The following is a 15,308-nucleotide window of genomic DNA, read 5'->3' on the forward strand; positions in this document are numbered from 1 at the left end:
GAGCAGGAAGGCATCTGCAATGTCTTGATCTTAATGTATCAGATGCACTTATGTAGTGTGCTCAATTCGGACTCCTCACCCCTGTTAGGGCTCCTATGTCTTTGGCAACTTTCCTAGCAGCCAGAAATTCAACAGGCGGAGCACTCCCTCAGCCACCCAATCTCCATGAATGAAAAGGCTTTCCTTGCTGCATTGTAGCTTTAGAGGCAAAAGGAGGCCTCCCAAGATTAAAAACCCTACACAGCTCACAGCGCATCTGCTGGCGGCTTCAACCCCTACCAGTCCCCTGCCTGTTCACACAGCACAGTTTAATGGGGCAGCAGGGAATGACTTGGCAGATCAGCAGAAACTCTGCCGTTTTCATTGCCAGTTTCCTGCCATACAACTCGGGGTGTTCCAGGGGCACTTCAACTGAATAGGCTGAATTCTGTGAGTTTGAATTAGTTCTGAACATATTGTAGGCCTACTGCTGTGTGCAGGATAGACCCCTGAATAGGGCTGCCATATTCTGGTTTTCCAAATCCGGGTACCTAATTTGCATATTATGTAAATTGGCTAGAAAATAATTTCTGAGCAGAATAGTGACGGCACATTTTGCTCCATAACTCCACTTCTCCAAGGGAAGTGGAGTTAAAACAAGCTTAACTTTTTTCTCTTTCTTTTTCTTTTTAAATGAAAGCTGAAATCTGGGAGAATCTGGGTGGGCTAAGCAAGCTGGGTGAAACCCGGAATTGGGGGAGGACATGCCAACTCTTCCCCTGAACAGCAGTGTTCCCTCTAACAGAGATTCCCAGATGCTGTTGACTACAACTCCCATAATCCCTGAGCAAAAGCCATTGCAGCTGGGGATTCTGGGAGTTGTAGTCAACAACATCTGGTAGTCAACAACATATTGGTTTATGATAGGGCAAACCTTCAGGGTAAAGTCATCAATAGACTAAAGTTTTAAGTGCAAATGAACATTTGCAAAGAGGAGAGCTGGACTTGGGGTAAGGTAAAGGTAAAGTGTGTTGTCGAGTCGATTTCGACTCCTGGCGCCCACAGAGCCTTGTGGTTTTCTTTGGCAGAGTACAGGAGGGGTTTACCATTGCCTTGTCTCACGTAGTATGAGATTATGCCTTTCAGCATCTTCCTATATCGCTGCTGCCCGATATGGGCGTTTCCTATAGTCTGGGAAATGTACCAGCAGGGATTCAAACCAGCTTCCTTCTGCTTGTTAGTCAAGCATTTCCCCACTGTGTCACTTAAGGTGGTAGACCTGTGGTAGGAGGCATGAATTGTCCCTTTTGCTAAGCAGGGTCCACTCTTCTTTGCATTTGAATGAGAGACTACATGCATGAGCACTGTAAGCTATTCCCCTCAGGGGGTGGAGCCGCTCTGAGAAGAGCATCTAGGTTCCAAGTTCCCTCCCAGGCTTCTCCAAGATAGGACAAGATTTTTTATTTTTTTTTAATAGGACAAGATTTTTTTATTGAACCAACAAACTACCAAAGCATCCAGTACGTTTCCAAAGCACAATTATATACAAAGTGGTTGACTGTACATCATATATCTACAAAGATTTACAAACAAGGATTTGGAAACCCACAAGGTTATGAAGTATATTGCAGGCAGTACTGTAACTTGGGGATGGGGGATTACAAGGCACATCAGGTAATGGGGGGGGGTGGGGTTTAACGTCCAACGTCCATTTCCATAATTTGTCCCATTGCTGTTTAGAAGAGATACTCTTGTCTTTTTGCACATGACCATACAAACTTTTCCAGAAGAGATTTACTGTCTCATCAACATGAACCTCTTGGTGACATCTTCCCTCCCTATTCCTATGCAGGAGCATTGCATAAATGACATACAGGTTTACTAACCTGATTACGAGGAGGGGAACGTTCCAATTCCCTAGTATGAGGGCACCCGTTCCGTCCCGTTTCCTTGAAGGTTTCTTTCTGGGACCTCGAAAAGAGGTTCTGTCGCTCAAACCCGAGGTTAGTTCTTCCCAAGTCTGTTTTTCCAAATCAGGCCACTCTAACAGCTTGCTTACTCGCAGGGCTGAGAGAGATTCCTGCCTGCAACCTTGGAGATGTCCCTGCCAATCTATATAGACAATGCTGAGCTAGATGGATCAATGGTCTGACTCAGTGTATGGCAGCTTCCTATGTTCCTAACATTTGTACCAAATGCAGCTGATGGTCCCAACAATAAGCACCACCAATTAATAAGCAAAACACCTGGAACTTGAAGGGCTCACTGCTCTGCAAGCCCAAGAAATATGCCGTTCCACAGCCGTCAGCTTGCAACCCGGGAAAAGTGCATTTACCTTTTAAACACACCAGTCAAGTGAGAAGTGAAGGATTTACTCCCACCTGTTCCTTCTCTAGTCCTTTCACCCTTCCCTGACCTGCAGTAGTAGAAGCCAGCATGCAATAGCAGGTGGAAGAGAAGGGGATATGGAGGTACCTCTTCTGATTTTGCAGAGGCACAATTCAGTCAGGTTATATATTCATCATTAGGGTGACAATGCTGTGCATGTTTACTTAGGAGTAAACCCCACTGAACTCAGTGGGACTTGCTTCCAAGTAGATATACATAGGCTCAGGCCACCTAATGGCGCAGTGGGGAAATGGCTTGACTACCAAGCCAGGGGTTGCCAGCTCAAATCCCTGCTGGTATGTATCCCAGACTATGGGAAACACCTGTATCGGGCAGCAGCGATATAGGAAGATGCTGAAAGGCATCATCTCATACTGTGCGAGAGGAGGCCATTCTGTATTCTCAACCTCTGCTGTATTCTACCAAAGACAACCACAGGGCTCTGCGGTCGCCAGGAATCGACACCGACTCAACAGCACACTTTGCAGGCTGTAAAGTGCAGAAAGGCAATGTAATTTTTATGCTGATTTTTTGGTGATAAAACCCCATAAAAGCAATACACAAGAAACACAAATTGTATAAAAACGGAAACAGCAGCAAATCAGTAGCAAGGGGACAACAGCATACACAGGAAACCTGTCCAAGGAGCCCCTCCTGTTTTAAAGAGATCTATCAGCATGTTTTAAAGTTATTTTTGCATACCTCTTAATAACCAGACATATGGGTGCTCCTGAAAAACATGAAGGCATGCAGTCTGAAGCTAGCGCATTTTTGTGCACACAGGCACCCTCAACAGACACAAGGATACAGGGGAAGAATGGACAGAAGCAGCCACAGCAACGTTGCCTCCCCATTACTGATGTGCTTGAAAGTAAACACATTTTTCAGACAGCTGTAGGTGCCTTCCTACACTGAAGCTGATCAAAGAGAAACTTAGAAAACATCTTTTCCTCTTGCACTCTGCTTCAGGAGCAGGCAAAAAAACAAAAAATCTAAAACAGATTCGGACTCTTTCACACTGAAGGGAAGTTGTCCCCTTCTTCGAGAGGCTCCAGGAAGCATAATCACAAAGGTTTTGCAACAGACATTCAAACGAATCAACCAAATGATCTGTTTAGTCATCTAAAAGTCAAACAGTTCTGTGACTAAACTCTGCTGACAGTCCTTGTTTCGGAAGACAGTGAAGTTCTGCAGCTCATCAGGTGCTAAGAATGTTCTTTTTGAGTTTCAATTTCAAGTTTGTTCTTTTTCTGGACTAGAGGAAACAACCTAGAAACCAAGTATGTTTACGAGCAAGTGAGCATGCCTGCATGTGACTATAATGAGGAGTCTTTAGCACCTTTTAAAAACTAACATATAATTTATTTATTTAATACATTTGTATACCGCCCACTACCTAAGTCTCTAGGAAATTTACAAAACAAAACAAGAATTTAACATAAAACCAGATTAAAATATCCTTAAAATGCACCAACTAACTAAAAAGCTTGGCTTAAGAGATTTTGTCTTAAGTTGTTTCCTAAAAGCCAACAGGGATGGAGCAGCTCTAATCTCAGCAGGAAGTGCATTCCACAGTCCTGGGACTACTACAGAGATACAACAACTTAAATTCCAGCAGATACAAACTGATAAATCGCATCATCAGATGGGAGTGTGTTTCTGTCAGCCTGGTGTGTTTACCCCTATTGACTGGGCTAAGAAGCACCTATTAATTGGTGGCTGAGCTCTCATATTTAGCAGGGGGTCAGCAACTCTCCCTACCCCACCCCAAGCACAACTTCCTTCCAGTAGCTGTTTGCATTTCTGTTTAGATTGTGATGCCTTTGGGGACACAGACCATCTTCCAGTTCCTTTCTGCATGGTAACCTCTTGGAGAACATTTTTTGTTCTCCAACAGAATATATTCTTAATAATAATATACAAAGAGGCATTAGAGAGCAGGGTGGACTCTATGGATTTCTTCAGCTCACTAGCCAGATTTATTTATTTATTTATTTGATTTCTATACCACCCTTCCAAAAATGGATCCAGATCTTCTTAGCTTTAGCAGAGTGGGCAATTTGCATGCCTTCAAAATAGATCACTAGGATTTTTAAAAGGCAAGACCTGCACTACCAGGAGAAGAGGCGGTTGGCTACAGTGGCTAACAGCCAGGCTACTGAAGCAGGCACAGAACATGAGCTGCAAGCTGGCTGAGGAGGACCTAACATAGCGCACAGTGGGGAGGGTGAATTTCAGGGATCCTACCTTCCCTTCAAAGTGCCCTGTGCCCAAGAGAAATATGCCCCTGAGGTCATGAAGCCCTCAGGGACATGCTTTCATGTGGCACAGAAGGCTTCCATCGGAGAGAAGGGCAACATTCAACCAATTGCTCCTTCCCCTGGAAGCACTCTGTGCCACCCAAAAGTATGTCCCTGAGGGTCACACATTCCTCAGGGACATATTTCTACAAGGCACAAAAAATTCACCCTCTGCACTGAGGACTGGGTGTGCTGCCTTTGTTAGCAAGCTCAGCTCCAGCGCAGCTCTCAGTTCCACACCTGCTTTGGTAGTCTGAATGTGAGCCAGTGGAAACAGTCCAGGAAGATACCTCTCCTCCTATGAGGGCTATTCTGCACAAAAAGAAAATGAAGAGGTCAGGTTTCGCTCCCTGTACCAATGAGTTATTGAGAGGGACAAGAGACAAGTCATGAATGAGGAAGTCTCCACTTCAGCTCCCAGCTCTGTCATAATCACTAGGTAGGATACCTAGTGATTATGGCAGAGTTGAGATCTGAAGCCATTCAGGTTTCCATCTCCCACCTGCAATATGGGGATAATAATACTGACCTGCCTTACAGGCTGATATAAGGAATTACAAGATAATGTATAGGAAGAGCTGTGAACACTCTAAAGTGCTGTTTAAAGGCTAAGTATCATTAAGGTACAGGGAAATGGAAGGCCTATCTCTGACCCCTGAGAATCTTGATCAGCCCTGCCCAGGCTGACTTCTGAGCTGTCAACAGGTATTGTCTATGTGCTTTTAAGCTCACCTGTGCAGCCTTAAGAGCTAGAAACTTGCTTTAAAGGGGGGGCGGTTGGAGGTTTGAGGAATAAATATTGTTACTTTTAAAAAGATTTAAAAATAGGGTGAAGAACACTGCACCAAACAGCCCTTTTCTGCCCTTGAATTGTGCAACTGCAGAAAACACATAGGCCTGCTGACTGACTACACTAGTCTCTCAGAAACTCAGTGTTTGTCCACTGACCACTCCTGTTTCTTCCCATGCTTTCCCTCCCACTGCTCTCCCTGGTGAATCGAGTAATGGGGAAAGCAGCCGAGAAAACAGCCCTTCACAGCAGCCACTGTGGGGCCTGCCAAACATAATAGGCAGCCAGGAGACACAGTCACAGGAGGAATTCACGGCGACACAAATGTGTGGGGAAGACCCGAGGCTCCCAAGTTCAGCTCCAATATGCCACTCCAGGCCTGCACAACTTGTTTATAATATCTGTCAAATGTATATATGCACACGCACCCTTGAGGCAATGTGCAATCAACAAGACGTAATAACTCCAGCAAGAAAATAATACCAAAAAAGACAGAACAGCATAAATTAAGGACCACTGAATAGACCATTTTTAAAGGGTATGCTTATGAGTCATCAAGCCTAGATGAACAATCCAGCCAATGGAAATCAGTGCAAAACACCCCCACCCTGCTTTTGCAAGCCCAGGCAGCCCTAGTAAAAAGAGGGAGGCTTATTCAAGGCCATGAGGGACTACTATTGGACATGGCAGGTCTCAAGTTATGCAGGCAGGCCTGTTCTAAACACACTGTGCTGACTGTGGGGCAAACTGAACAAAGTATTCTAAATGTGTGTGCCTCCATGGAGGTATACACTGGTTTCATTATATTGGTTTTTATTTCCAGTCCCTTTCCTCAGCAATGCTTACCCTGAACTGCTTTGCCTGAGGCAAATAAAGCAGCTTTTCGTCACCACTCCCCTGTTACCAAAGCCAGCCATCACAATAGTGCTCTTTTCTGCCAGGACGTGACTAGGAGAACAATGGGCCCACCTGAGAGGTTTCCAGGAGGCAGCTAGAGATTACTGGGCTGTATCCAGTGAGAAATGGCAGCTGACGGACAGCTTAATAGAAGAAGGGAAAACATTTATTAGTCGAGGTCTTAATGGAGGGGATTGTGCGAAGGTCTTTGCGCAGCATGTGTTTACTGACAGGATCAGGGTGTTTGAATGGAAAGCAAGGGCTTGAGACCCTGCTTCTGGGATGAGACGCCGAAGAAGTGCTCAAGCCTTATTCAGACATTATGCTGCAACATAAGAACCGCCTTGCTAGATCAGGCCCAAGGCCTATCTAGTCCAACATTCTGTTTCCCACACTGGCGCACCAGATGCCTTTGGAAGCCCACAGGCAAGAGGTGCAGGCATGCACTGTTCCCTCTAAGGTGCGCAGCTGCGTGCGCGCACCGCCATGCAGAGATCCTGCAGAGCTGCTCACTTGTCCTGGCCGGCCTTTCCAGAAAGTGCCGCTTCCTCTGCAGCTGTTGCTCTCCCCGCACCACCTTTCCGCTATCACCTCAGACTCCAGAGTCCAGTCCTTGCCTGGCTCCCAGTTGTTCCTCCCCCCCACCCCCTCCACCTCTCCCCCCCCCCCCACTGCTTGGGCTCTTGTGTGGGGAACCGGCTCCTTCCAAGAGTCCTGTTCGCTGCTGCCACCAGGGTATCAAGCCCAAGTGGCTGTGGCAGTGAACAGGACTTTCGGAGGGAGCCGATTCCCCACCCGCCGCTCAGGCTCTTGTGTGGGGGAATCAGCTCCCTCCGAAAGTCCTGTTCACTGCCACCACCAAGACTTCAAGCCCACAAGTTGTTATAAGGATGTAGAAATGATGTTTACTTGCTCTAAGCCTTCAGGTTTGGGCAAGGTTAAAACAAAACAATTTCTAAGACTGGTTGGTTTACTTCAGACCTTTGAACATCCTCCTTTTGCCTGTCCACTCCCTTCCTGTCAACAACACATGGTCACTTCTGTCCCTAAGCCATGTGATGTTTTGTGTAGTAGATCGGACCCTTAATTTCCCTCAGATAAGTTTCACTGTTTGTCAACTTTCTATTGCTGACACCTTGCCTCTGAACAATTAGAATGTGGATGAACATTCCATGCCAATCTCTGGGAGGGGCTCACGGAACACAGGAGATGAGCTTTTATATCAAACTAGCTGACCCACACAGAGCATCTGTGCGGTCATGCACTGAGCCTGTGGCATCCCCCTCCCACGACTCTCTCACTCGCGCTCTCCTCCTCCCACAACTCTCTCTCCTCAGTCTTTCTGTCTCTGTCTCGCAGTCCTTGCTTCCCCCTGCCGCTGCTAGGGCCTGTGGCCTGCTCGCCTGCCAGCCTCCAAGCTCCCTGCTGCTTCACAGTGCGGCGCAGCCAACCGTCTGCTGCCTGCAGCCCCCAGACCCAACGGTCCAGCTCCTTATGCTGCCCGCAGCCTCCAAGCTCCCTGCTGCTTCACGGTGTCACCAAGCCAACTGTCAAACTGCTTTCCAGCCACCTGCCAAACTCCCTGCCACTCCAGAACTCTCTCCCCCTCTGTCAGCCAATCATCCTTTCTGCCACATCCCTCTGTCAGCCAATCACCTTTTCTGCCACATCCCCACGCATGGCCCGTCTTGGAGAATTAATTATATAGATAAAGGTTTTGTTTTTTAAAAACTTGTAAAAATCTGCAGTTTGTGTTGGAAGGAATAGGCTGCACTACTAGCAGTCAAGCTGCAGTGGTTCAAACTACAACATAAAACAAATGAAGTAGTCATGACCAATATCTCTATCTTCTGGGAACTCTTAAAATCCTTGTTTGCATATTATTCAAGTTGTACCCGACGAGTGTTATCATTCCATGCTAAGGCACTCAGAGCAAGGGGGAACTGTGTGAAAGAAGCAACTCCCTTTTCTTAACACAAACGAAAAAAGAGCTGCCTCTCATTTTTGTTTCTAGCACTCTCTGCCCAACGGCAAAAGGCATAAGAGAAAGCAGTTAGTATTCTGCACATCATGCTAGGCAGCAGTGAAGATCTGTAAAGCGATAACCTCATATCAGTCTGGATCTCTCCTCTCCATTTGGGACTAGAATGATAAATCCTCCAGAGTATCCTATCTACCTTCCAGATACTAAGGATTCATATACTCCTCAAAATTGCATCCACAGCTGCATGTAGGCGGTAGAGAAGCCTTCTGCTACATGTGTGACTCCAACTGGCTATGCACCCCTAAAGCATACTGTGTAGGCAGAGCCAAAACATTTCATTTTTATCCTGCTTTTCTTCCAAGTAACTCATGGCAGTGTACATGGTCCCCCTAAGTTTATCCTCAGAACAACCCTGTAATGTAGTTTAGGCAGAGAGTGAGTGACTGGCTAGCCCTACGTGCATCTGCCTAGCATTCTGCTTCCAGCAGCGGCTAGCCAAATGCTTCTGGGAAGCTTACAAGCATGGCATAAAAGGGAACACTCTTCTCCTATTTATCCCTAGCATCAGGTATTCAGGGATATACTGCCATGGAACATGGAGGTTCCATCATGGAGGGCAAGAAGAAACAGGCGAGTACCATAGAATCAGAGAGAAGAACTTCAGAGCTGTAGGGGCTAGGAGGTGAAGCAGACTCGAAGTAGGTCCAGCCATGAGCCTCCTAATTATTATTAAGCTATTAGACATATCTCACTCTTAAAACAAAGCAGTTCAGAGCAACATGAGATATTGTTGCTTTGATCCTACCACTCTCCATTTTGGTTTTTATTTTACTGTTGGTTTTATCATTTATTCTGTTGTAAATGGTTTTAAGACACTGCAAGCCACTTTGTACCACAAGTTATGGAAAAAGCAGAGGGGTCTGTATGTTATACATATGTCTCTCTTAAAAGAAGCTCCCACACAATCAGGCACAGATCAGGCTGAGACCTGCTTGTGTGGTAACATTGTGACAGCATCAGAAACGACATCAATTTCTGGACACAAATGGAACTGTAAAAGGTTCAGAGTCTCCCATCGCCTCTCGCTGAGCTGGCTTTTAAAGCAACAAGGGAGTGTTTATTGCAGGCTACCAAGGCAGCTTCCTTAATGCCCAGGGCCCCTCAGGATGGCCAGACTACAGAGAATGCAGTTACATGCCACAGATGGACAGTTCCCCCACAACCCACCTGCCTGCCTCCAGAAACTTCCGAAAGTTTTAAAACTTCATGAGCTTTGAAAGTCATAATGGTACACATTAACCCAACCATTTCATCTTAACTCTGTCCTTTGGAAAGATAGCTCCAAAACAGGATTGAGGAAGCATGGCGGTGGGGGCAGTTTTAACATATGCAAGAAGGTAAGCCAGATGGAGAGATCGTCAGGAGAGGAAAGGAACATTAGGCTAAAGGGTACGGTAAACTCCATGACTCTTGGGAAGGAGATGCTGCAGAGGGCTGGGGAAAGGAACGCAGTGGCAGAGTCCAGGCTGTGTGTGTGTGTGAAGAAGATTCCATCTCCAGTTAAAAGAGCTCAAGTAGCTCATACAGCGTCAAATATACGGAGTTTAGCTCAGTCTTATCTACAGCGATGGGCAGCAACTCTCCAGGGTTTCAGGCAGGAGTCTTTCCCTGCTGTACTTGGAAATGCCAGGGATTGAACCTGGGACCTTCTACATGCAAAGCACACCCACTGCCACTGAGCTATAGCCCATAGGCCCTCTGCCCAAGACGTCATCATCAGGGGTGAAGAAACGTTGGCTCAGTTTATCAAGCAGACAAAACATTTTACTTGGCAAGCTACGTTGGTACATTGAGAGGAGAGCTGCTCTTGTGGCAGCAAGCATGACTTGTCCCCTTAGCTAAGCAGGGTCTGCCCTGGTTGCATTTGAGTTGGAGAGAGACCACATGTGAGCACTGCAAGATATTCCTCTCAGGGGGTGGAGCCACTTTGGGAAGATCAGAAGGTTCCAAGTTCCCTCCCTGGCATCTCCAAGATTGGGCTGAGAGAGATTCCTGCCTGCAACCTTGGAGAAGCTGCTGCCAGGGAAAGGTTTTCATCAGGGTGGGCAAAAGTCTCAGCAAGGAGAGGAGAGCTGGTCTTGTGGTAACAAGCATGACTTGTCCCCATAGCTAAGCAGAGTCTGCCCTGGTTGCATATGAATGGGAGACTTGATGTGTGAGCACTCTAAGATATTCCCCTCAGGGGATGGAGCCACTCTGGGAAGAGCAGAAGGCTTCAAGTTCCCTCCCTGGCAGCTTCTCCAAGATAGGGCTGAGAGAGATTCCTGCCTGCAACCCTGGAGAAGCCGCTGCCAGTCCGTGAAGACCATACTGAGCTAGATAGACCAATGGTCTGGCTCAGTATATGGCAGTTTCCTATGTTCTTATGTTCCAAGGTTTATATTCCACTCTTAGATATAGTCAAAATGTCCGTATGTGTTTAAAGCCACAAGTGCATTTTAGCAGCCACCTAATGGCGCAGCGGGGAAATGCTTGACTAACAAGCAGAAGTCTGCCAGTTAAAATCCCTGCTACTACTATATCAGGCAGCAGTGATATAGGAAGATGCTGAAAGGCAATGGTGAACCCCTCCTGTATTCTGCCAAAAGAATAGGAGTGTGTGGGCACCAGGAGTCGAGATCGACTTGATGGCACACTTTACCTTTAAGAGCTGTTGCAACCACCACACTCTTTTAAGGAATCTGTGCCTTTGGCATGCTTGCTTACTTAGATCCATTGTATAGTTTAACAACAATAGTCACTCTGTGGGTGGAACCACTGAGATATAGTTGCTCGCTTTCCCCCACACTCCCCCAAAAGACTGGGGTGTGACACTGGAAAAGTACTGCAGGCAGTAACAGTTGGTGGGAAAACGGTGAAGTGTTTGGATGGAGATAGCCAAACTAGCTTTACCACGTTGTGGCTTCAGGCAGCACTTGGCAGTGGGGCAGGGAGGAAAAACATACTTCACTGTCACCTGACGCCCTGCCCATGCTGCTTTCTTTCAGTATTTAAACGACACGCCTCAAATATATAGAACTCACAAGACATCACTGGAAAAATGCAGAGCGAATAGGGAGGGAGCACTTGACAGGACAAATAAAAAGGGAGGGCAGAGGTTCCTCAACCCTTACTCCTACTGAACAGGCCATGAATTGTTCCCACTTACTAGGGATGTGCACAAACCTGGTTTTGGGCCTCCGAACAGGTTCGAACGCCAGGCAGTTTGAAGGGTTCGAAGGCAGGGTGAATAACTTTAAGGGTGGGGGAGGAAGTACTCCCCCCCACCGCATTTCCCGCACCGGCACTCACTTAAAAACTGGTCTGGCAGGGCAGCAGTGTACCTCCCTGCCACCCCGTCCACTCCTCAGACCAGAAGTGACCAGAAGTAGCGCATGTGACCATCGGTACATGCACGTGCCCAACGTGTGCGCAAGCACGATGTGCACACACATGCACCCAACGTGCACATGTGCATGCGCTACTTCCGGTCCAAGGAGTGGACGAGGTGGCAGGGAGGTACGCTGCCGCCCCGCCGGACCGGTTTTTAAGTAAGCGCCGGCGGGGGAAACATGGTGGGCAGGGGGGAAAGTGCACCCTCCCCCACCCTTAAAGTTATCCTCCCCCCACCTCTGAACCAGCTCCATGCACATCCCTACCACTTACTCTGGAAGCCCAACAGTAAGTCCAACTCCTTGGCTGGAGCCAGGTGCGTGTGAACCAAGGAGGGAACAGGGCAGCAGGGAGGTATGCTGCCACCCCAATGGAGTCTTTACAAACAGAGCGCTGGCAGGTGAAAAGCAGAGGGAGGGCTAACTGCACCCTCCCCCACCCTTAAAGTTGTCCCAGCCCCTCCCAGTTCCTTGCATGTCCCTAACCAGCTGCAGGGGAGCAACAGAAGAGAGAGGGCAGGCCCTCAGCTCTTGCCTGTGGGCTCCCCAGAGACATCTGGTGGGCCACTGTGTAAAACAGAATGCTAGACTAGATGGGCCGGGGGCCTGATCCAGCAGGGCTGTTACTAGTACTCCGAATATTTATATTCCACTCTTCAAGCAAAGTTCTCAAAGCGGTTTACATAGAAAAATAAAGTAATACATAAATAAGATGGTCCCCTGTCCCCAAAGGGCTCACAATCTAAAAAGCAACATAAGGCAGATCCCAGCAACAGCCACTGAAGGGATGCTGTGCTGGGGATGGATAGGGCCAGTTGCTCTCCCCCTGCTAAATATAAGAGAAACACCACTTTAAAAGGTGTCTTTCCTCAGTTACCGGGCTAGATGGACCAATGGTCTGACTCAGTAGAAAGCTCTTTGTAAGCCAAGCCCAAAGTACATTAGGGATGTGCATGAACTGTCTGACCAATGGTGTGGCGGCAGCAACAGCAGGGGGGTTACCTTTAAGGGACTGGGAGGATACTCTCCCCCGCCCCCACCCTGCTGTGTTCCCGCCCACCAGCACTGTGCCCAAAATCACTGCCGTGGGGTGGCATCCTGGTCAACATCAGACCAGAAGTGGCTGGTGCACATGCGCATGCGCACAGGCCACTTCCAGTCCGACCCTGACCAGGGTGGCAAGAAGGTGCACTGCCACCCCATGCCAGCGATTTTTGGGCACAGCGCTGGCGGAGGGAAATGTGGCCGGGGGGGGGGGAGAGTATCCTCCCGGTCTCTTAAAGGTATCCTTCACCCCGCCACTGAACCATCTGAATCGCTGGACCTCCGAGCCGGTTCAGCAGTCTGGAAAAAGAACGCCGAACCAGTTTGGGCACATCCCTACTGGAGAAGCATGTCCGATTGTAGGTCTGATTCTGTATACCACACAGAGGCTCATGTGTTCTGCTCCTGCCCGTAAGGCTGGAACAGAGGTAGGCAACCTTAGTTTTCCAACTGTTGTTGAACTACAACTCCCATCATTCCCGATCATAATTTATTGTGGCTGCAGATGATGGGAGCTGTAGTCCAACAACAGTTGGAGAACCAATGTTGCCTACCCTGGGCGAGAAACACAAAGGAACAGAGCCATCCAAGCAAGTGGCGTGTCACCCTCATCGGTGGGCATAGAAGCCTTGCCTTTCTAGAACACAAAATCGGGAATCATTCAGCGGAGGGGAAACCTCTCAGAGAGACTGGAGAAGTATCAGTAATGTAGAAGGTCCTCAGCACTCTAACCTCTACACCATGCTGGCTCCCCCCACCATTCATATTCCAAAGGAGGGGAAGAAGAATCAAGGGTAGATGGCAGAAAGTCCTATTCACAAAGTCTGCAGAGATGAAAGAAACTGATGTCTGGAAAGAAACAAGAGCCTATTTTTGTCTTCATCATTTCTTAAACTATAATCAGTTCACATTCACTGATGACTTTGGTTTGGGGAGGTATATAAATGTATTGAATAAATAAATATTAAATACATAAATAAAATTCAGAAACAGAAGGGCTCCAGGAGATGGAAAAGCTGAGGAACAGATTGGCAGAAGAAGAATTGCTGACATATTTGAAAATAGGAGGAGAACTGAGAGTCCTTCCATTTCTCTTCCTTTCCCTTTGAGCCAGCATGCCCCAAAGAAGGGGGAAAAGGAGGGAGGAGCCAGGGTAAGGAAGACTAGCACAAAAGCAGAGCATTAGGGATTCATTAGTTCAAAAGGGACTTTTAAACTAATCCTAATTAGTTCTCCCTATCATCACTTCAAACCGCAATTTAGGAAGGATAGTGGCATGGGAAAAGTTTGGGTTTTTCCTAATTGTCCATAGGCTGGAGTCTCTCTTTCAGCCACCAATATCCACACCTTTAAAAATAAAACCCTGGATGGAAAAGGAAAGGAGAGAGTGGGGTTTTAAGCAGCAGGGAAAGCATTATTCAACCTGTTGTGTTGAGAGCCACTCAAAGAACAACTTGTTGTGGGGCGGCTAACAAGTAAAAGTTATGTTTAACGCTATTATTGATAGTATTACAACCTGCGGTCATAATCTGACAGCCCTTCATACGGCGGAAGGCGCCACGCGTTTCTTTGTTTCTCTCTGCTGGCAAGAAGACGACCCGCCCGGATCCTATGCTGCAACCTTGCACGCCTCCCTTTACCCACTGTCACTGTAGAAGAGAAGTAAGCCGTTGGGCCGGGCGGGAAGTGTAGGGAACAGAAGAGGCAGATGCTTGCAAGAGAGGTCAAAACGAGCCGTCTGGGCAGAGAAGGGCGGGGCAGGAGCGTCTCTCCTCCTCCCTTTTGGCTTTCACTCTCATCAGCTCCTACCCAGGGAGGAAGTGGGGAGGGGGACGGGGAGAGCGGCGGCCGCTCCTTTTTTCCTTCTCCAGGACGGGGGGCTCATTAAAACGAGAGAATCCGCAGTGAAAGGCAGCGACGCCAGGACTCGAGAGCCTTTTCTCTTCTTCTCCTTTATTGCGCGTCCACGTTCCCCGGTTCCCCGCAACTAAAGTACAGAGACACGCAGGAAGGCGCCCTGGGCACAAAAAGGACAAACACACACTTACCTTTACAAACAGCTCAACCGGGGGCTGCTCTTCGGCCATGGTGGAGCTGATTTGGAGGTGGGAGGGAGCTTCTTCGGACTCTAGCAAGAATGTGAAGTTTCTATTGATTTAACGGGGGTGGAGGGCGGTGCAGTCTGCCAGCACGGAGGAGTCTCTCGCAACTTCAAGCAACTTCCCTCCGCAAACTGGGGCCACGCCCAGGAACTAAGCCCAGTCGGTCTCTGAGTCAGCGAGGATGGGCGGATGGGAACCGAGCAGGGGGAGGAAGGCGGGAGGGGAGCAACCAAGTTGCCGGTGGGAGGGGGGGCTCCGTCTCCCCCCGCCCGGTTCGCTTTGTCCCTTGACCTGTTCTCCTTCTCGAATCCCACTCGCATTTTTCTTCCTTTCCATCTTTGAGAGGGATGGAGCATCTTTCTTGAGTACTAAGAAGTCGGGAGGGGAGAGAGA

General features: G+C 48.0%; 1 protein-coding gene across 2 annotated transcripts in view; it reads right to left on the minus strand.

The window, feature by feature from the left end:
- Positions 1-15,097, minus strand: part of CLIC1 (chloride intracellular channel 1) — a 33,044-nt gene extending 17,947 nt beyond the window's left edge. Inside the window, exon 1 of one of the 2 annotated variants that reach the window (XM_053303997.1) lies at positions 14,330-14,359. Coding sequence is in view for 1 of the 2 variants with exons in the window: in XM_053303996.1 (XP_053159971.1) it covers positions 14,862-14,900 (39 nt within the window). In the remaining variant the exon portion in view is untranslated. Of the gene's footprint in view, positions 1-14,329; positions 14,360-14,861 lie in introns of those variants that run through there. The other variant, XM_053303996.1, reaches the window with a different exon arrangement.
- Positions 15,098-15,308: the final 211 nt, after the last annotated feature.

Source organism: Hemicordylus capensis, chromosome 2 (assembly GCF_027244095.1).
Source record: "Hemicordylus capensis ecotype Gifberg chromosome 2, rHemCap1.1.pri, whole genome shotgun sequence".
Lineage (NCBI taxonomy): Eukaryota > Metazoa > Chordata > Lepidosauria > Squamata > Cordylidae > Hemicordylus > Hemicordylus capensis.